General features: G+C 45.9%; 1 protein-coding gene across 1 annotated transcript in view; it reads right to left on the bottom strand.

Annotated features, from left to right (window-relative positions):
- Positions 1–21,173, bottom strand: part of C1QTNF3 (C1q and tumor necrosis factor related protein 3) — a 36,528-nt gene extending 15,355 nt beyond the window's left edge. The window contains exons 1-3 of the mRNA XM_019517985.1: positions 19,535–21,173; positions 12,041–12,152; positions 774–928 (exon numbers count right to left, since the gene is read on the bottom strand). Of these exons, the coding sequence (XP_019373530.1) occupies positions 774–928; positions 12,041–12,152; positions 19,535–19,825 (558 nt within the window). The 5' untranslated portion in view covers positions 19,826–21,173. The remainder of the gene's footprint in view (positions 1–773; positions 929–12,040; positions 12,153–19,534) is intronic.
- Positions 21,174–22,460: the final 1,287 nt, after the last annotated feature.

Here is a 22,460-nt window from a genome sequence, read left to right as displayed (position 1 = left end):
TCTGTGATTCAAGAGCTGGATGGGGAAGAGGCTGGGGATCCTGTTCCCTGCTCAGCTCCATCATCCGTCCAGTCCAGACAGCTGTCTCCTGGCCTGATGCTCCCTGCCAGCCCCTGGGTTAGCACCCAATCGGAGTCTAGAGCTCCCCATAGTAGTAGCAGGGTCCCATTATAGGCCCCAAGAAGCAGAAGCAATTTGCTACCATAAGCAGCAAATCTGCTCCAGCATTTACTCATGAGTAGTTTACTCATAAGCAAACTGCTCCCACATCAAATCTGTGTATAGACGCACCCATTGTGTAGTTCTTTTTATTCATATATGCCTATGTTTATTGAACCTGGTGATTACTGTATGGTATCAGACATGGTGAATGAAAAAGAACTTGAAGGATTTTGACTTCCAAACTGAAAAACTTTACACTATTATTTTTATTGTTAAGTTATATGTGGGTTTGATCTACTGTATTATTTCAAACAGAAGATGCCCTTGAATTTAAGATGCATAAATTTTCTGATCTCACTTTAAGAAAAAAAATCAAATAAAAAGACACAAGGATACAATCTCTGTGAAGCCTGTGAGAGCTTTTTGCTTTTTTTTTTCTCTCCAGTTTAAGATGCAGGCCATTTTAAAAGGAGTCTTTCACTTTAAAAGCTAGATCTTATATTCAAAGGACCAGCATATATCTGTATTCTAGTAACTGCAGGCTGATTTTGAGAAAGGAAACCCCAAGAGTAAAGACTACTGATTTGAGATCCACAGTAAAGATATTGTACCTGGAGTTCTGGTGGAATCCCTGGATAACCTTTTTCTCCTTTTGGTCCATGATGGCCACGATCTCCCCTTGGTCCCAGGTCCCCTTTGTCTCCTTTCTCCCCTTTGGCTCCATCATGGCCAGTTGCTCCATTATTTCCATTGTTTCCATGATTTCCTTAAAATAATCAATGTTTTCTGATTAGTCCCAATACAATTATGTAATACATAATCCATATGTTAAACACTTTTTGACAGGATACTGTCCTTTCCCACCCCCAAGCCAAACAAATCCTATTCTCAGTATAAAGGTGACTTGTTCCTTGAGCAGCCAAGGAAGTTGATCTGTGTTAAGCATCCTCAGAAGGGTGATCCAAAAACCTTGCACAATGTCTGTGCAGCATCTCAGAGTTAACCACTAGGGAACGCTGAAGACAGATGTGTACCTGAATAAACCCAATACATTTCTGAGGTAGGTACCTTAGAGGAGCAAGCAGTGCACTCCAGATTAGGGGTGCAGTATGCACTCCAGAGAATATGTGCCTAGATCCATTCTTTGAAAGAAAAGGACAGGATAAATTGCTTCATTTAGAGCTTGGCCAGAAGAGGCACTAGGACTGACTTTTTTTTTTTTTTTTTTAAATACCCAGGGTCCAGAACATTCATTCAGTAAGTTCAATTTCTGTCTCATCCTGACTGGGGCTCAAACCTATATATTTCTTACCTCCCAGGAGAGCACATAACAACCCAGCTACACACTGCTCTAGGTGCAGGCTCTCCTCACCCCTCCTGCTGAAGCTGATTCACTGTGTAGTAATACAACATTCATGGGACCAGAAAAAAAAGAGAGTTAGTGGAAGCATGAAGCCTAATGATCAGGATACTGAGCTGGGAGAGGAATCCCAGGTAGCAGTCCCTTCTCCGACCACTGGCTATGCATTATGTATTGTGTAGTCATTGGCATGATAAAAAGAAACTATTCATGTAGAAGAGACTCTTGTTCTGCCAGATGTGTGCTTCTGACACTGGACTATTAAGTCAGTCTTTCGCTTGCCCTTTCTCTAACTCAGTCCAGCCCACTGTACCTTGTCTCCCATCCTGCACAGTGAAACAGCTTAAGCAAGAAGGATGGAAATTGCCCAGTCTTTTGATTAAGGAGGTGGGAGATAAAGGTCTCTAGGTGAAGGTGGAAATTGAAACCAGATTTCCCACTTCCTGAGCAAGCACTGTAACCACTACACGGTGCTTTTAAAATTGGGCATGTCCTCCTTCTCCTCTAGGTATGTGTTAAGAAGAGAATTGCCAAAACTATACTTTACAGGTGTTCTTATGTTGCCAATATGTATTGGGCATGCTCTGAGCATGCCTGCTCTATCAGCCTCCTCAAGGAACTTAGATCCCAGTCAGAATTAGACAGGAGCTAGGCATGTAGTTGCCCAGTATGGGGCAGTTCAACACACGTGCAGAAGCAGGCCACTTTTCTCAAATGAATCCAAAAAAGCAGCTTGCCACCTGTCTGCACAAATACAAATGACTTGGGTAGAAAGTACTGTAACCTGTGAGGAGTCTCTCACAGGTCAGCCAACTCAGCCAGCTCTGCCTAACATTTCAGAATATAATTTCTCAGGCTGACTAGGTACTTATGAAGGAACTGGCACATTCTTTGAGACTCCTGGCACACATTTATTTAAAGGCACCATGGGATTTGAGCCCCACACATTTCAGATCAGGGATAAGACCCCAATTGTGCCCGTTATGCTTGCCCATGAAGGGGGAGCCCTGGATCATCATCCCAAGTTTCCCCAGCACTGGCAAGTCAAATGCCAGGGACTCAGAGTCCAGTGTGACCTGGGATTGTGCCAGAACCAGGGTCAACAACATGCTGACTGTTGGGCCCCGACACTGAGAGATCAAGTCATGAATCGATTAGATGTGGGAGACATGGTTGATGTCATATACTTGGATCTTAAAAAGGCCTTCAGTACATTCTTCCATGACACTTTTATAAAAAATCTGGGGGATTCTGGGCTGGCAGAGTCCATGGTCAGATGGGTTGGGAACTGGCTAGACAGGGGAGGGAAGAATACAGCCTGTGGCCTGCCAGGCCATTCTTTCTGGCCCACGGGACCCCTAAAAAATTTAGACAATTAAGATTCATCTGCCCTGGCTGCCTGTCAAAGATGACAGGAGCCAGTGGCAGTAGGACCAGGGAGAGCCAACAGCAGTATTAAACAGCTGAAGCAGTAAGGCCGGCCCAGCCCCACCCCACCCAACCCCAACCACAACCCCAGGTGCACCAACTCAGGCCCCACACTCCTGCCCAGCTGTTGCTGTGCTCTGCAGGCCCACTCACTGCCCCTTCCCCCCGCCTTCCACAGCCATTTTCCCACTCCCCCCTTTCTCGCCCATCTGCTGGCCAGCCACTCCAGCACCACATGGTTCCTGGCTGCAGCGCCAGGACCACAGAAGCAGCCGGGATGTGGTGCTAGAGCAATGGGGGGAAGGGGCAGGAGCAGCAGGGAGGGAGTGACAGGGGAAGGGCAGCAGTGACAAATGGGGGAAGTGACTGTGAGTGGCAGCATGGGGCCCCCTGGGGCCAGGAGCAGCAGGAGCAGAGCCTGGACTTGGAGCAGTAATGGCGGGGGCTCTGCCTGCCATAGGGGGGTGGGGGAGGGCAGGCTGTGAGGAAACCCTCCCCCTCCACACATGCCACAATCTTCCCCAACCACCCACACATCCACATGCTCCCCCACCCCACGTACACACTCCCAAGCCCCCTTGCCTATCCAACCCCCCACGTGCACCCACACCCTTCCACAACATACAAGAGTAAGACTTAATTTTAAGCTATTATACCATTGTACACTATACAAACACATGTAAGTCAAGACAAAAATAGTTTTTGAAATGAAATTAATGTATGTTGTAGTACGTGTTTGATTTTTAGAATATAATTTGGTATTTTTCTGGTTCCAAGGTGACAAAACCCCCTGCTGAAAGGGGTATTTCCAGGGGACAAGGGGAAGGACTTCTGGTGGCAAAGGTCAAGGATTAGGGGGTGGGACTTTCAGTCCCAAGATGGCAACCAGGGAGCAGAGCCCCTGTAAAGGGGCAGGGGCTACCCATGTGGCCCTCAATGAGCAGAGTGGAACCAGATAAGTGCAATAGGGATAAATGCAGAGTGCTTCACATGGGATGAAGTAACCAGTGACATGAATATAGGTTAAGCCAAGGGTGGGCAATTATTTCAGGCCGAGGGCCACTTACTGAGTTTTGGCAAGCCATTGAGGGTGCATGACAGACAGCCAGGGGCAAACAAATCTTAATTTTCCAAATTTTTTTAGGGGCCCCACCAGCCAGATAGAATGGCTTGGTGGGCCACATCCGGCCCACGGGCCCCATTTTGCCCACCCCTGGGTTAAGAGGAGATGTCCTGGCCAGCATGATGGCTGAAAGGGACCTTAGAGTTATGGCTGATCACAGGTTACCAGTCACCAGTGTGACACTGTAGTCAGCTGAGCTATTAGCATACTGGGATGCATTAGCTGATGCATCATGAGCAAGGCTAAGGAAGTAATACTTCCTCTCTATTCAGCACTGGTGAGACCTCAGATGGAGTACTGAGTCCAGTTCTGGGTGCCACACTTCAGAAAAGATGTGGAGAATCTTGAAAGGGTCCAGAGAAAGACCACAAGAATGATTAAGGGTCTGGAGGATAAACCTTATTAGGAAAGGCTAAGGGATCTGAGACTGTTCAGCCTAGGGAAGAGAAGACTGAGGGGGGACTTGGTGGCCATCTATAAATATGTAAGAAGTGAATATTGGGAGCTGGGGGAAAAAAAACCTGTTCACTAGGACACCCCAAGGGGAGGACAAGGAACAATGGCCATAAACTGTTAAAGGACAGTTTCAGGTTGGATGTAAGGAAGAACTTATTTATGGTAGGTGACTAAAATCTGTAATAGACTTCCCAAGGAGGTGGTGCAATCCCCAACCTTAGCAGTCTTCAAGAGGAGACTAGACTGACACCTTCCTGGGATAATTTATTCTCAGCAATATTCCAGCCCACAGCAGAGGGTGTGGACTCAATCCATCAAGGTCCCCTCCAGCCCTTAATTTCTATGATTCTGTGATCACCAGGGCCAGTTCAAGAGATCAGGTTGTGCTAGGGCCAGGGCCAACAGATCAGCTGATTGTTGGCACCAGCTCTGGGGCAGTCCCACACATGCCGTATGTTCAATTTAAAATGCCATACAAACCAGCCACAAAAATCTTCTGCATTATACGTGGAATGGCTAGTTTGCCATTTTATGGCACCTTAAATTTGGTACATATGTAGAACCCTTCCCATTTACACCATGATTAACACATTAATCATGGCATAAATGTAATATGTAGTGGAACTCTTAAACAAGTAGAAGATGACTCAAGATGCAACACTGCTGATCCAGTTTGAGCATTTTCTAAAGAGGGTCATTTCAAAGTTATTTTTAATTGTTTGTAATGTCATCTACTCTTCCCAATATTTACAAAAGATATCACTGAAGCATTGAAAATATTGTGCAACCATCTGTGGCAACTGCCAGGATTTTAAGGGTAACCAGAAAAAAATGATTAACTCCTAGGATCAAACTAGGATTAATTGAGCTAAATGCTTAACCTTTAAATGAAATTATAGAAAGAAACTGCCTTGATTTAATCACCACTGAACTGAAATTAGTTTCTTTGCAGCTAAGCATTCTTTGATATGTAGTGATTAGTCACTCTTCTCATAAACTTTCAGGAACATCATTATTATTTTCTAGATCTAAGGCCAAATTCAAGGGTGCTTTTTAATGAATCATCAGATGGTTTTGGTGCTAAGGAAAAGTAATGTTGTCCATGAAAGGACTGGTTAAATCGTGAGGGGAAATTAAAAATGCTGGTTTCTAGTGGGCAATTTGGTTTCTCTCTCTTTTTTTTTTTTTAGAACGAAGAAAACAATTAAGTTTGTTTTAAAAAAATCACAACAAGCTAAGATTTAAATAAAGCAAGAACTATATCTTGCAGGCAAAATACAGTCTGTGGGCTGGTTCCGGCCTGCCAACTGATTAGATCTGATCTGCTGACAGGCACCCACCAATTGATTGTATCCATCCCACGAGTGCTCCACATGGGGCCAAGCTGCACACACTCATGAACACCGCATGTCCCTGGAGGCTGTGGGGGTGCAGCGAGCTCCCTCAGGTGGGCCGCGGCACTGTCAGCTGTGGGAGCGTGGCAGCAAGCAGTGAACTCCCACAGGCAGCCGCAGTGTTGGCAGCGGGAGTGAGGGGGATGGCAAGCGCCAACTGGCAGTCAGTGACCACCCACAGATGCCACCAGCAGCAATGGGGACCTCCCGCAGATGCCATCAGTGGTGTCGGCAGCAGGGAGTGGTGGGGGTGTGGCGACTGTCCTCAGTCACCGCCAACAGTTTCGGTGGCACTTTTTGCAGAGGGTGCACCGCCAATCTCAGAGGGTGCATGTGCACCCCCTACACATTGCCAATGCACCCACTCCTGCCTAGGGGAGCCTGCGTCACACTCCCCCCCATGTCCTCTGATGGCCCAGCCCTGGCCCCAGCCCCAGCCACTGTGCACAGCTTCCCAGCAGCAGGACTGCTCCCAGTGAGGCGGCAGCTGCTCAGGTGCTGCTCACCTCGCTTTACCTCCAGCAGCTGCCCACAGGTGGCTGCTCATCGCACCAGGCAGGCAGAGTGGGTGGAAGGCAGCCAGGAGCAGGAGCCCCAAGCACTGGGGCAGAAGCCACACAGCTGCAGCTTCCCCCCCACCTGGCTGGGCACCTGTTGCCCAGCACCTGTCCCCATGGCTTCCCTGTGGTATCTGCCAACTGGAGTGGTGCAGCAGGGGCAGAAGGAGGAGCCACTGGAGGCAGGGGGACCTGAGAAGTACCTGGGTGATTCACTCACTGGGAGCAGTCCTGCTGGGAAACTGCATGCACTGGCTAGGGCCAGGCCACGTAGCGGGACAGAGCACAGCATGGGCTGCCCCGGGTGGGAGTCAGCCCCATACAGAGTGCCACAAGGGCAGCTGTGGACCATATGGGGCAGACAGTGGGGGGGGGAGCAGACTGAACCTGCACTGCTCTGCCTGGGCTAAACACTGCTGCATGCACCCCCTGCTCCCTCTTCTTCCCTCCCTTCCCCTACACCTAGCCAGCTTCTTGGACCTAGCATGCAAGCAGCCCCCCACACATGCACACACCACCCCTCGCATACACATACCCCCACTAATCCCCCACACTCCCAGCTCCCTGCTCACACGCCACACCCACCACACACAATATACAAAAGTAGGACTTTATTTTGAGCTACTAGCAAAGTACCCATCAAGAATGACAAGCAGGTGGCAAGGACAGAGTTCCACCATCCACCGCCCAGTGATACCACTGTTCCACATCCTGCCACACACAACCCCCCAACCCTCCTCTGTGTCCAGCCCCATGCACGCCCACCGCACCTCAGACATACGCTCACGTGCCACATGCCACGCACCCACCCAACCACACATCACGCATACCCACCCACCCAGCTGCACACCACACACACACACACACACACACACACAGCCACCTGTGTGCCCCGCCCCCCCGCATGTCCCACCGCCCACAGCCATCTTCCAGTGCGGGGAGGGGTGTGGGGCAGTGCTTGGCTGCTGTGCAGTGAGCGTGCATGGGGGACGCTTCCCACTCCGCAGTTGTGTGCTGCATTCAGTGGGCACTGCCCACACCCCACTGCCCACTGCCCTTGTGGCCATGCCCCACATCCCCTCCCCCTCGCGTGGGGCGTGGGGCGTGGTCCCCGCACCGGCTTCCCTCATGGCACCCTATGGCCATGCGCCTGGGCTGATGCTCCCCATGTGGGGGTGGGGAGGGGGCGTGACTGCCGGGTGCTGCACAGGGAGCGGGCAGGGCAGCACACTCCACCCCATGGCCACAGACTGCAGTTGGTGGCTGCTGTCCACACCCCCCCCTCCAACTCCCCTCACTGCACCCTGTGGTCCCGCACTCCATGCCCCCCCCATGAACCATGCCACACTCCACACGGAGGGTGCCCGCTAGCTGTGGGCCACAAAGGGGTCATGGGGCAGGTGCATGGCCACAGGCAGCCCCAAGGGGAGCAGGCAGGGGGATGCCGGCAGCACCTGCCAGCTGCAGCATGTGGCCACAGGGCAGGGCATGCCCCTCACGCCCGCTCTCTGCGGTCACACGCCATGTCCCTCCCATGTTTTGGTGCTCCTGGTGCAGGGAGGGCATGACCCTCCAACTGAAATAATTGCCCACCCCTATGTTAGATCAAGAACACAAACACTCTTTGAACAAATTGGGTTAAATGTAAATGTAGTTTTTCTTAGACTGCCAATGTCATTTAGTATATCAGATGGAGAAAGGAAACAGAAATATCAATAAAAGAAAAGATGCCATGGGGTAATTATTCAAGTATGTACACATAACTCATACGTACTAAAATCGGAAATTTACAAACACCATCTGGTTGGAGAAAAATGTAATTGCAATGTGCAGCTTTTGCATATATACATGAGAAGAGGCCATTTAAGAAGTGTCCCATAATGCAGAAAGAAAAAAATGATTGGAACCAAAATTACAAAAAAAGCATACATAAAAACAAAAGAAACAGCAGGAAGGGATTATTCTACATAAACTAAAATGACAGAGTCCTTATAATCCAATTTTTAAAAAGGTTGGGGAGGGAATCACATTAGGACAGTATTCCCATTGGTAGATGCAAAAAAAAAGTGTGGATAAATTGTTGTAGTAACAAGCAGAAGCCTTCCCAGTTGTAGATAAATTCAGTCTTTTCCTCCCACAATGACTATATCATGCCAAGTATAGAAGCCATCCTGGAAATAAGAACCAGAACTTTGAGGCACCTATACACAAACAGCAAGGCTGCTTCAACATGCTGTAATTACAGTGCATCGGAGAAGACTTGACTGATCAAGTCTGCTGGAGCATGGTAATTATTGCGGTCCAGCAGCCTCCAGCACCTCATGCATCAGCATCCCCACACTGAAAAATGGTGCATGGTGCTCATTTGATGAGCTTTAGATAAAATGCCCCACCACCATTTTTAAGCACAGGGTGGTGATAAACAAGACACTCCAGGCGCTTTAATTAGAGAGGCTCTGAGAGCCACTCTAATTAAAGCACCACCACCCCACTCCCAGAGCATGTGTATAAATGCCCTAGAGCTCCCTGTTTCTGCTGAGTATTCTGGCCACTAGGCTATAAAATAAGACTTCCTTTTGCATTCATTCACTCTCTGTCCCCACAAATTTTGCACACAGTTCTGCCCAGTGGCCCAGCTTCAACAGAAGGGGTGCTGGCAGGGCACTTCCTAACAGATATAGCTCTGTGGTTAGGGGCCATCAGTTGATGTAAGAATTAAACCTGTGTGTCTCACATCCTAGGCAACTCCTCTAATCAGGAGGTATCCACCATAGAAAAGAACAAGCCCGTGTCAGTTTTTTAAAAGAGAGGTGGTATATGCCTACCCTCAGGAGAGGATTCCAAGCTGTGCTTCTCAAATGCACTGAGGGTTCCTCCCTGCAGCACCCAGAGGCATCTAAGTCTCAGAAAGAGGTGGGGTTTCAGATACACTCCTGTCCTCAGTACTTTCTCTTTGCAGCTCCAGTTTGAGCATGGTGGCTGCTCTGGATCCCATTTTGCAGTATCTAAGTTTCACAGTACACTTAACCTAGAGCCAAGGTACCTCACTTCTGGATTCACTGTAGATGCCAAGTACCTCTAGGCTAGAGACACATAGTTACACATAAACCGGTTTAAGTGATCACAAACTGGTTTAAACCTGTAAACAGAACAGAAGATCAGTGCACATATACCAGTTTCAAAATGGCTGAAACTGGTTTAAGATAAACCCGGTTGAATGTATCAGACTTAACTTATTTTGGTCAAACTGGTTTATGACACTTCTGACCCAGACCCCTTCTTGGTTCAAGTTAAATCACAGTCCCCCAGCATGTTTTCCAGCCCTGGGCTGGGCTCTGCTGTCTGCTCTAGAGAACAGGGCTGGCCCCATCCCCCTGGTCACTAGCTGGAGCAGTGAGGGCTGGTTGACAAGAGAGCAGGGGAGGGAGGAAGCAAGGTCGGCTGGGGATGCAGCAGAGTCTAGGCAGGGAGCTGCTCTCCCCAGCAAACCCCAATTGAGGTCTGGGGCCAGGGAGGTGGGTTAAACACCCCTTTTCCTGCTCAAATTTACTGCTGGCTCTAACTGGGGACTACAAATCCCAGAGGCACCTGGAAGCAGGAAGAGGAAGTGATGAGCAACCCTGCAGAGTCCTGCTGCTGTAATTCTGGACTGCAAGTTTCAGAGACTTTGGGGGCTGCAGGAAGAGGGAGTGAACACACAGCCAGAGAGCCATGCTCTAGCACCCCCCAACTTCTGGCCTGAGCCACTGCAGGTGTGTGGCTGCATTTCCTGAACCAAAGGTAAATGTCTGTTCACTTCTGTTTCAATTGAATCTGTGCATCTTAGACTAACCTGCAAAGACTAAACCGATACATCCTCAGGCTTTTTGACGGTCTTTACCTAGTCCTAAAGTTAGGTAGTACAGCACCTACATTCTAGGCACCTAAATCCTTTATTAAATCTGACCTTCAGTGAGTTAGAGGTCATGGAAGAAGTCTGTTAAATCAGGAAAATGAACTGAGGTCTCCCAACACCTGACCTAGCACCTTAACTCCTAGACTGTATTTTCCTTCCTTCCTATGGTTGAGGCTCTGTAATAATACTGGATAAGACTAAAAAAACAGTCAGCACAGCTCTACATGCTCCTGCTGGGATTGCATAGGATGGTGGGAGCCAATTTTTTTGGCATGTGTGACACAAATTAAGCTCTGTACCCTCCCAGGGTGCCACTCCAATCCCCTTCCCAGCCAATCTGGTGCCCTGCTTTCTGCTTCCTGCCTTGTCCTCCTGGAGCTATTTGCCCTGTGCTGAGATCTCCCACCCCAATCTGCCATGTGCCACATGCAAAGGTTGTCTGTGCCACTACTGGCATGTGCACCACAAGTTAACCACCCTGGCATACTATGTAAGCCAGCTCTGAATCTGACCCCCCTGGGTCTTCCCTAAGTTATACATCTGTAACCCCTACTGGCGTCAGTGGTTCAAATGTCATGGAGTCATTACCAACTCCATGAAACCACATTGCCTTAGCTGGTGTGGCACAGTCCACAAGTCTGCCCTGGATTTGGCTGAGTTGTAGTTTCTCATTAGATGAGAGCAATAATAGGTCTATCCTGCAAAGTACAGGTCTGAAAAACTAAACCACCCTGAGTAGCAGCAGTGGAAAGAAGAAATAATGTGAATATTATATGCCATTTTCTAGTACAGCAAATATTCATGGTGTTACTTTCCATAACTAAAAAAACTATGTTTTTGTAGTAAAATTCTCTCCCATATATTCCCCCTAAGTACAGTATTTACACAGAGTGGAGGGTTGGTGATGGCTGATTCACTTAATAAATCTTATTCCTTAAAACATGCTAATGCCAAAAATGTCCAAGTAACATGTTATTTCTACATTTTTTTGCCATCCAAAGCTGCTTATTTAAATAACTTTATACAGCACAGTGTGTCACAGATCTAACAGTTACTGGAAACTGTTAACACTGGAATATCAACAGCCAACTGCAAGAAAGATTTTCTGGTTTGCTGTGAAGGATACCCGTTACCGTCAGCAACTTGCAGCAAGAGAATGAAAGTAGACGGTCAAGAGGATGAGGCAAGCTAACCGAACCATAACTCACTTATAGTACACAGCTGTTTTATGACTCGACTCAGTTTCAAATTGTTGAAGGCAACTGCCATATCAATTCCACTGCCTAATTATCTTTACCCCTTTAAGAGCTGCCCCTCTTTCCACAGCAAGCACCAGACCAAATTCTAACCTCGGTTATTATGTCACGTTTTCCATACACTAGAGACTTTTTTTTCCAATCTTAAAGGGTTATTTTATTTTATTTGAAGGAAAGCAACAAAAATGAACAAAAAAAATGAATTTCCATAACTGAGCACAGAGAAAAAATGGCTGCTACACTTTACACACAAGCAGAGGAACCTAAAACCTGAATCCAAATCTCAACCCCAATTGCTAAAAAGTTTGGACACAGATCCCCATTCTGATGCTAGGATTGGTCTCTGATCTTCATTGAACCCAGTCTGCAGTTAGACTGAGCACCGAGGCATCTGGAATTTCACTTTTACCTGGCATCCCAGCAGGTCCAGGAGGTCCTGGTGGCCCTTGATAGAGTTTCATTCCAAAATCTCCACGACAGCAGGCACTGCAGTCCGTGTTCTGGGGTCCGCTCGGAGGGGGCTGAGTGCACAAAAATACACAGTATTTAAATACAGCATTCTGGGATTTCACTGCCTAAAGATACACATATGCATCCTGGTAGCAAGGGCTGCGTTACAGCCCTAAGTTGGTATATTCTGATAAACTCTCGGGACATTTCTCTTTTTTACATATCCCAAGCTCAGTGTCCATTTAAAACTAAGGTCCTTCAATTGTTTCTGTGTTACAATATCAAAGAAAAACCTTCCTTTTGAAAAAAAAAATTAAAATAAAAAAAACTGAGTGGCTAAAAATCATAGACCACTGAGCACAGAATCCTGCAAGTCACTGCATACGGGGACAGGAGCACGCCTGCACATACTCTCAGCAGGATTCTGGTCAGGCAAGCCAGTCTGGATGCAAAAAAGCAGTGGGATCAGAGCTGTGGCTTGGAGCATCTTCAAGAAAAAGAACTCACTCTGCTAAATCTGAATGAGCATGGACCTGGATTTTCAAAAGGGTAAGTTTAAAAAAAAAAATCACTAAATTCTAATAATACCAAAACCTGACCTGGACATAGATAAGGTGTTGTGAACATGTAACTTAGACCTGTGCAAGACTTTTCAGGCACATCTGAAATGTAAGCACTTATGGAAATATAACATTGCAGGCATTTGGTTATATTGTGTGCATGTGTGGGCACAAGAGGGATTACAGAGCTCTCCCAGCAAGGCACTATTCCTATTATCAAAATAATGCATCAAGGATATAGTAATAACTAGCCACATTTATTACAGTAATAAAGGCTAATAACAGTTAATGTTCATCCCAAAGTATTATGTATATACAAGTGGCTTCACATTCAAGTGGACTTCACATTCAAGGACTGATATATTTCAAACTGCAAGTGGTTTTCAGAATTATTCACAAGGAAATAGTGAAGTTACAAGGCCTGTGAAAGGCTAGTTGAAGTGAACCACCCCTTCTCTCTCTCTTTTTAGCACCCAGCTAGACAAAGCTTTGGCTGGGATGATCTAATGGGACTGGTCCTGCTTTGAGCAGGGGGTTGGACTAGATGACCTCCTGAGATCCCTTCCAGTCCTAATTTTCTGTGACTCTATGATAACTCCAATTTCATATCTTCACTCCCACTTAGGGTGACCACCTTTTCCTGATGCAAAAATCAGGATACATGCCCCCCGACATCTCCCGGACAAGCTACCCATGGCTCTGTCCTTCTCTCCAGCCTGGCCCCATGGCTGTGCATTTCTGCCCCGGCCCTGGGACCCAGGCCCTATGCACCACCCCAGCTGAGCAGCACCCCAGCCCCAGCCCCAGCCTCCAATCCAGCCCCACTCCCTCCCTCACTGTGGGGGCCTCAGTCTGCCCCTCCCCCTGCCCACCACCTCCCCCCCGTGTTGCCTATACCCCTTCCCCCCCCAGACTCACCTGCAGGCAGCTGGGGGAGCTGCTCTCCACCACTGCATGGGGCTGTGTTCCCGGCCATGTGCATGTGTGCATGCATACACGTACACATGGCACCCCGTGTCCTGCTTCTCCCAGCCCCAAGCAGCCCTTGCAGGCTGGAACTCTTCCAGCTTGCAAGGGGAAACACATGGTTTCCTGTTGTCTCATGGCAAACAGAAAACCTGAATCCCTGAACATGATACTGGGATGACAGTTGACAGTGTCCAAGGGAATCTGGGCTAAATGCTGTCCTGGAGCCATTGAGCCTGGGACTGGGACTTGACGTTCACATTTCAGGACTGTCCCACCCAGTAAGGAATGGATGGTCACCCTGTTCCAGTTAGGCATCTTGTCTTTGCCCCTATTGCCAACTTTGCCTTTATGGGAAAGCTGAAGTATTTTTTTATTTGGGAAAACACACCTTGATTATTCTTAATCTCTACCCCATCCTCCCTGCTTTCCCAACTTTTTTTTTTTAATTTGTATGACTGAAGAACATTTTGCTATTTATTTTTCTGTCCTTTGAAAGGTCTAAGACAACTTGAATTCTGGCAATTCTTACTTTATCCTCACACTTCTTGACTTCATGTTGGCTTTTTATCCTTACAAATCCTTTGATTTCAGAGTGAAAAATCTGGTCACATTCAGTGTCCCACGTACAATGAATATTCAGGAGAGGTCTCAAGCAACACAGAGCTCCATGCAGATGAATACTACATTTTAATGCATTTTAAAGTACCAATCTGAGGATTTCAGACTTAAATATGAAAAATGGACAATGCAAAGCTACTTTCCCTAAACTGGGAAAGATTCATTTCCAACTCACATGTCAAAGTCCCTACAAACTTGTTGCTTGAAGAGTTTATGCAATTTTTTTCCTAAACACAAATACAATTCAGTAGGCTGTGAAAAGCCTCTCACACTTTTCCTGGGATGGGTGGGAAATCAGGGTGAGAGGGAGCACTGAGGATATTTGCTCTATAACTTGATCTAAACTGTACATGTTTGCATTACCTTAATTTGCCAGTTACTAAATCTACGGGTGCAGAAAGACACAACACATGGGCTGGGAGTGTTGCCTTGCTGATCCCCTCTCCCCCAGATCAGCTTGGGAGAGGACTGGAGCAATGGGGCAAAGCCATGTATGTGCTCCCCAGACCAGGGTCCCTGATCTGAGGAGAAGGCAGGGGGCTTGCTCTGCTGCTCCCTCCACAGACAGGACAGCAGGAGAACTCTCCCCAGCACATTTTCTGGCTCCACAGATTTTAAAAGCACCACCTGCACTGCCCAGGTAGGCAACAGGGGCAGAGTTATTTTTCTAGTGGTAAGAGTTTCAGAGAAAATGGAAAAGAGAAAAGGCCCAGCAGAGAATTCTCTCAGCACTGTCACCGACTTGCATATCTTAGAGATGGGCTGCATTTCAGGGTCAGGGCATTCCCTTGCCTTGCCAGCTGCAAGTATTCTCAGCTGGCATTTGTTTTTAAATTTCGTTTCCAGGGTCAAATCAGTTCTGAATTAAGTTTCAAATTTTGAGTGAGCAGAGCTCAATCATTCAAGTCTGTGTGGCACTACCACCGGTACATATCCTACTTCCTGGGCTCATCAGTCTGAGGCTTCAGCTACTCCCAAATCAATGGCAGGCATCCTAAGTCCAGGCTGAAGGTCTTGGTGTTCAGATACCACATAGTCTCGCTTTCCCCTAGCCAAAAGTTTGAAGGAGCAAGCTAGGGGGAAAGCCCAAAAGCAATTCCCCATCACCATAAATTGTGTAGCTGAGATCCTCGCATTTGGAAGCATTTGTAAACTCTCGCAGGGGTTGACCTGTCCACAGTGCAAGGGACAGGCTTTCACCCTCTAACTACACCAAGCCATTCAAGGCCGAGACTTTTTTTTTTTTGTATCTATAGAAAATTTGTCACGTCCCAAGTCAAATCAGCCAAAACAATTCCAAAGCCATGAGTCATTCAAAAACCATGTGTAGCCCTGTTGCCGGCAAGCATCCTCCACCCCTGCCTGGGGCTTCAGGTACTCCCAGATCCTTTGGTGGGCATCCTACATGCAGATCCAAGTCTGCAGGATGCAATTAATACCAAGCAGCTCACAGTCAGCTCTTGTGGAAAGGTGTTCACCATAAATTAGATCAGCTCCTGGCAGCTCTGCTTACCAGGGATGGTGATGACAAATCCCTTGGAACATCTTATAGCCACATTTGTTCCCCCAAAATAAACAGACTGTGCAAATATAATCCATCTGTTCTACTAGCCAGCTCATGCTGGACTCTCCCTATTGCATCCTGGCTACTGTTTCATCTCGTTTTAAGTGACTCATGAGTTGTTTCTCTCTGCAAGGGAGATTCTCTCTCAGACACTGAAATAATATGCAAATACCATAAATTCAACTGTATTCTTATTGGTTAGAGTCACACTTTTTCACCCAAAAAGCAGTTCACACAGTACGTGTAAAAATAACATGAATAATTATACACATGTCCCCATGTATTTCAATGGTACTCTGCATCTGGGACTAGAAGTTCTATTACTTACAGGCAATTTGTATTAAATCATCTAACCAAAACTAAATTAAAATGTAGTGCCTACCTTCCCCCCGCACCCCATTCAAATTGTATAGTCCTTCACTAGCATGCCATGTGAGAGAGAGCAGAATAAATAGAATAAAAAACTCCAAGGGGGCTTTCAATGCACTCTACTGAAATATGTTTGAGGACCTACCCTGAAATCTCCTAGATTAGCAGGTCTGCAGTCACTGAGGAGAAATGGGAGCAATAATACTACTTTTTTTTGTGCCTCCATTGCTTGAAGTACCCTCTAGGCTAGGGACAGATATTACGCATAAACCATTTTAAGTAATCAGAAACTGGTTTAAAACTGTAACAGAACAGACATTCAGTGCACATAAGCCAGTTTGAAAATGTCTGAAACCTGTCTGAGATAAATCTGGTTGAATGTAGTATCAGACTTAACTGGTTTGAGTCAAGCCAGTTTATGCAATATCTGTCCCAGACCCCTTGCTGGTTTAAGATAAACCAGACACCCCCAGCATCCCAGCATGCACTTTGGGCTGGGCAAGGCTCTCTGCTCCACAGCAGGGCTGGCCCTTTCCCTCTCCTCCCTGGCTGGAGGTCTGGCAGAGGCTGCAGATACAGTAGGGTCTGCCTGGCTTCCTCTGCCCCACCCCACCCCACCCCACCCCACCCTCGCTGCTCAAGCAGGAATCCGCCACCTACCTTCCTCCCTCCAATCTCCCACAGCATGGACCCCAGCCCCATGGACCCTAGGCATGTGGTATGCTAGCTAATGCTGATAGGTGTCTGTGTGTCTCCGATTTCACTGGGACAGGCACACAGAACAGTGATCCTTTAGAGCTAATCAACAGGTTGGAGCTAATCAACAGGTCAGCTGGTAAGCTGTTTAAGAAGAGTTTGAACTAATGGACAGAGGCTATTGTTTTGCCAATGGGGTGATAAACACTGTTATCAGCCCCTGCTGGTTTACTTGCCTGTCAGTTTGCTGCAGACAGTATAAAGAAGCAAGAAGGGAGATTTAAAAGCTCCGTATCACCAACAGATGCATGCATTGCACACCCTCCCTTGCCTCAGAGTGTTAGCTGGGGGCTGGGGTCCAGCAACACTTCCCCCCCCACACTTGAGCAGCCAGCAAGAAAAAGCCTGGGATGGTGCAGGCAGACCTCCCTAATCAGAGCATCCTGCTGGGGCCTGGCTACGGCCCTCCTTAGTTTAGCACTATAAAAGGGAAGGGAGGGCTGCTGTAGCACCCTCCCACCCCCGCTTCCGGCTTCTGGCCTGAGCTACTGCGGGTATGTGCCTGCATTTCCTCAGTCCAGAGAGAATGTCTGTCCAGTTATAAACTGGTTCAGCCTAGCCAGGTTAAACTAACCTGCAAAGATTGAATCAATGCAGGCTCAGGCTTTTTGAATGCCTGTCCCTAGCCCTAAAGTCTGAGATGGCAGCAGTAGCAGCATGCTGAGGAACAGTAGAATGAGAAACAGCAATTCACCAGGTGGGGAGGGGAGGCAGGAGAATCTGAAGGCATTCAAAGGCAGAAATTCTTTCCTCTGCTCCCTATGTGCTCAGCATTTAAATCCTTGTTGTTGTTGTTTTTTACTAAAATGCCTTAGTAAAAGCACTTATCAAAAGACTGTTCTACTGCCATCCCAGTGTTAATATGCACTTGGAAAACACTATGAAAATTGTTACAGAGGATTTTGAAGCATTAGTAACCTACACATTTTTCCTTTTTCACTCACTAGATGGCCATATGTTTTTACCCCAAGTACCTGCAGCTATTCTCTGAGTTGAGCCTGATAATATTTGCATTTCTCTAGCAGGTGGGTAATTTTCAACCAAATAATATGGAATGCTAAGATAAACAGATGCTCACAATGCCCAGCACACAACTCACTTGCCATCCTGTAGGAAGTGTTTCTAGGGTACAATCTATGACAACATTTGATTGCCCCATTGCTGATGGTGTGAAATTAGAATTACAGGGTCAGAAGTGACCTCAAGAGTCATCTGTTCCAACCCCCAAAAGCAGGGCTACAGAAGTGGGCTTCAAACCCTTAAGAATTCATGTCTAGCACCTTAACCACTCAGCTATGTGGAAAATCATTTTAATTGCTAGCAGCATAAGGTTTAAGATATATACTTGCATGGTAGTTCATGGGAACATACACGAATGGGTTCATTATTATATATGCCTACTAGTTATACTGTTTCTTTATAGCACATACAATTTAATTAATATTAAATAATATTAAATATATTTCCTGATTATGTCAAAAAGCTTGTATACAGTGCAGTGTGGTTATAGTATTTAAACCTATATTTTGCCATACTTGAATGTACTCCTTAAGCTCCTCAACATTACCTAAGCTCATCTCTGCTTCTCATGAAACAGCTGTGAATCAGCCATTCAACCCACATCAGCCTCTTTCTGCTTTTAAAATACAAGCTGCGATGGTTAAGTTGAAAAAGGATACAATTCTGTCAGCTAAAATGTAATGATCAAATCATTTGCATTTAGTAGTGACTGAGAATAATATTGCATTTTGCTACTGAGTGTAAAATAAACTACATAAAAACTTCAGCCTGCAATAGAACTTCCTATTTATTACTCAAGTTTCATGCTATCCTCTACAACTTTCACTCCTTTAAACAAAAAAACCCCCTGAATTGTCCTATTTTATGTATGACCAAATGATGGCAAATTTCCTTTGTGGGAAACTAATGCCTAGAATAGTTAAACGCTATATAACAACTATTATAAAAACTTCCCAGTATAAAAAGTAAACTCTGCAGACATTTGTACAGCATTCATTTAGCTCTTTTTACAAAAAAATAAAATTAAAGTGTCAGCAATTTGATATATCATTAAACATATTTAGATCTCAAACCCAATAAAAGTGCCATGAGTTAAAAGAAAAAACAAACACTGCACAGAATAATGATTGAAAATATTCAGTACTGCATTAAAATTACCTTCCTAAGCTTAAAAGGATATATTTTCTTACACGTAAATTTAAAGTAAACTGTATTTTCCCTGCCAACAGAACAGTGTCCTTATACATAACATCTGTTTACAAAGTCCATAATTTTCCTCTTTCTTCAAAGGATATAATAAGTTGATCATAAAGCCTTATTTTGCTAGAAAATAAATGACACATGAATTGAGAAACTGTATATTACAATACCTGGTTGAACAGGATCAAGGTTTCAGTAGAACAATGGGATGCTGGCTGTGTTGTTATCATTTCCCCACACCATGGTTCGTTCTACCACCTAATTAAGAGATTCTGTATAGCAACCCACCAGCATACAGACCAATAAGCATCTTTAATAATCTTATTTTCTTAAATATATATCTTAGAAAATTTTCATTAACTTTTAAAGTTATCTTTAGAAGATTAATTCAGAGTACCTGGACTCTGTCTGAGGTAGTCTGCTCTACATCATCTACCTCTGGTCTCTGGGCTTTTTGGTCTGTAGAAGTGCTATTATCATCAATCGTCCACTCTACAAGTTGACTCCGCTGTCTCAATATTTCCCTGCTTCTGGAACCTTTATGGCCAGTCTGGTGATGACTTTGCAATACTTTGGCCACTGGTTTATAAGATCCTCTGCTCACCTCCACGTATTCATCTTGACACAGGCAAAATGGAAGAAAAAATAAAGCCAGCAGATGCCAGCTGATGAAATCCTTGACTGCCATGTTATTCAAAATAATTTCACAGGAGTCCAGAAAATGCCTTTCAGGAGAAGCCCCTTTACTCCACCAGTAGTTATGTGGTCCTTTCAGCTATTTCCACTATTACGCCTGGCACTTAGATCAGGACCAAGTTTTATACGGTTGTGTGCAATAAATAAAATGAAAAATGCCAAAGTGACAGGATCCTTCATCCAAAATCAGTCATGCCTCCTTAAACAAGCCAGGCATTATTCACCACTTCACCACCACAGGGAAAATTGATCTGCATGCTGGAAACGGCCACCACATTTAACGGACTCCTGTGGTTCCTATTTGGGGGCATTAAAGAATGTAACACCTTTTCTTTGGCATGTTTTTGTTTAAGTGTGAAAAAATGTGATGGAAATGGAGAACATGTGGCTAATGGTTTACATTCCTTGATTAGACACGGAAAGGCTGTGAATTCACACTCTGAAACGTCTTCTGGATGCAGTCACCTTCCTCATTTGCCAGGAAATTCATACACCAACTGCGTCAGCTCAATCTGAAAAATCTTCCAAGAGCAATTAGGAAACAAAAGCACAAAAGGAGCTTTTGCACATGATTTTAACTCAGCGGCTATTTCTGACTACGCTTTTCATCCACTAAGAAAAGGAAAAAAAGTTAAATTTCTGCCAGGTGGCCAATGGTGGAAGGAGACTGGAAAAGCAGTTTTGACAAACTAAATTCACAGCACCCCAGTTCTTAGCATTTAGGTTGACCTTCCTTGTCAGATGATATTTTTTCCCCTCAAGTTTCCAATGTTTTGCTAAATGCAACTGCCAAACCAAATTTTACCTCTTGGATGCCAAGTAAACAAAATTACTATGGAGCTTATTTCATGCTGAGAGAAGAAAACCAAAATATGACATACATATACTGATACGATATTCATTTCAATTTTTTAAACTGCCCACTGGTAGGACTCCACAATTGCAAGAGAGTCCTGCAAACTTTGTATGCATTATTTTATACATATATAGGTAGTCAATCTCCTAGGGCTCCAGTATAGTTATTAAAGCTACAAGGAACATTTCCCAGTATAAGAAAAGTATATGGTATATCAGGAAAGTGCTACTCAGGTGGCTGCAACTATACAAGCAAGCTGTGCATTGTACAGTACTACTATAGTATTATGGTGTAATAATTTATAGTTTATTGATACTACTGCATTTACACTAAGGGCCAGGCTCTATTCCACCTGTTAGGCATCTAACTGAACTCGGGCACCTATGGGCAATTGTATTCCATCCTGCTGAAGTCCTGAAAAACCCTTAATGCATCTACCACTTTTGTAACAACTGCATCTTACCTTTAAGATTGAGTCACAAAAAAGCTGCCTGGCAGCTCAGTTGGGCTCCATGGGGCTGTGTCCGAGCATGGAGGATTCTCCTGGGCTCTGTGTCAGGGCAGTGTGTATATCGTGGGGTGTTTCGTGATGGGGTACAGGGCCAGGTCCTGGGACACGGGTGCCCAGATGTCAGGGCTCACGCACAGGAAAACAGATGCCTCCCATTCCCCACCCCCTGCCTGAAGCTGACAGATGCCTGTGGTTGCAAGATGAAGTAGCAGGGGGTTGGGGGCATGCTCACCTGTGCCCAGCAGCCACTCAGGGGTTGCCCAGGTGCTTGGCTGCACTCAGCAGTCTCCAGCAACCCAGGATCTGACAGGACATTCTGGGAGGCATGCAAGAGCACCCCTACCTGCTGGCCTCAGCCAGTGCAGGCAGCCTGCATGCCCCTCTCCCTCCCAACCAAAGGGCAAATGTGTGCTCCATTCACTACTGATCTAACCTGTAACACGTACAGAAAACCACATAACTTAGATAGCTTCCACCTAGGGCTTTTCAAATGTTTCTGCTTAGCCAAAGTTTCTGTGGCTCCCATGAAGACAGGCTTAAGGCTCAGACAGTAGTGACTGAGGAAGCACAGCTGTAGCTCCAGAGCCAATTGTTGCAATGAGTTCAAGCAGAAATAATGTTCAAACCCCTGTAGACAATATGAAAGAAGAGAAGTTTAAATGGGCTGGAAGGGATTCATTTGACACAGAGACATGCAATTAAGCATGTTAAAAATATTACTCCCTGTTTATCATTCCATTCCAGCTCAGGATGCCTTCTTTTTTCCTTTTTTCCCCAAGATTTTTAGAACTTGGGAAAAGCAGAAAGCAGTTCAGGACTGGGAGCAGTAGAAGACGAACAAATGTATTGCCTAAGAGTATGTACAAGTGTGACATTTAAATCATCCTAACCAAGCTTAAGAAGATCTAAATTCCCCAATGTGCAAGTGTTCACTGGCTTCAGGACACCCCCAAAATGGCATGCCCTATCTAAAGTGAGTTCTCATCAGACAAGAACCAACTTTAGATGGACATGGGGTTAACTTAGCCTTGCAAACACTTGCATGGGTCCCTAGCACAGCCCTTTAAGTAGGAAAAGCCAGCCACTCTCCACAGCCCCAGGGTTATGCTGTTTCTATCCCCCAAACCCTGACCAGGTTGTCCCCTGGTCCAGGCTAGAGTCAAGAGTCAGGAGCAGCTGGGTTAAGAGATAAAGGTCTGCAAGGCACCAAGACAGAGGCAGTCACTGCAACAGAGCCACAAGCCAGGGAGTCAGAAACCA

This window comes from Gavialis gangeticus, unplaced genomic scaffold, assembly GCF_001723915.1.
Source record: "Gavialis gangeticus isolate Ggan-Ray unplaced genomic scaffold, GavGan_comp1, whole genome shotgun sequence".
NCBI classification, from domain to species: Eukaryota; Metazoa; Chordata; order Crocodylia; family Gavialidae; genus Gavialis; species Gavialis gangeticus.
The sequence above is the reverse complement of the archived record's forward strand: the minus strand, read 5'-3'. Positions and strand labels throughout refer to the sequence as shown.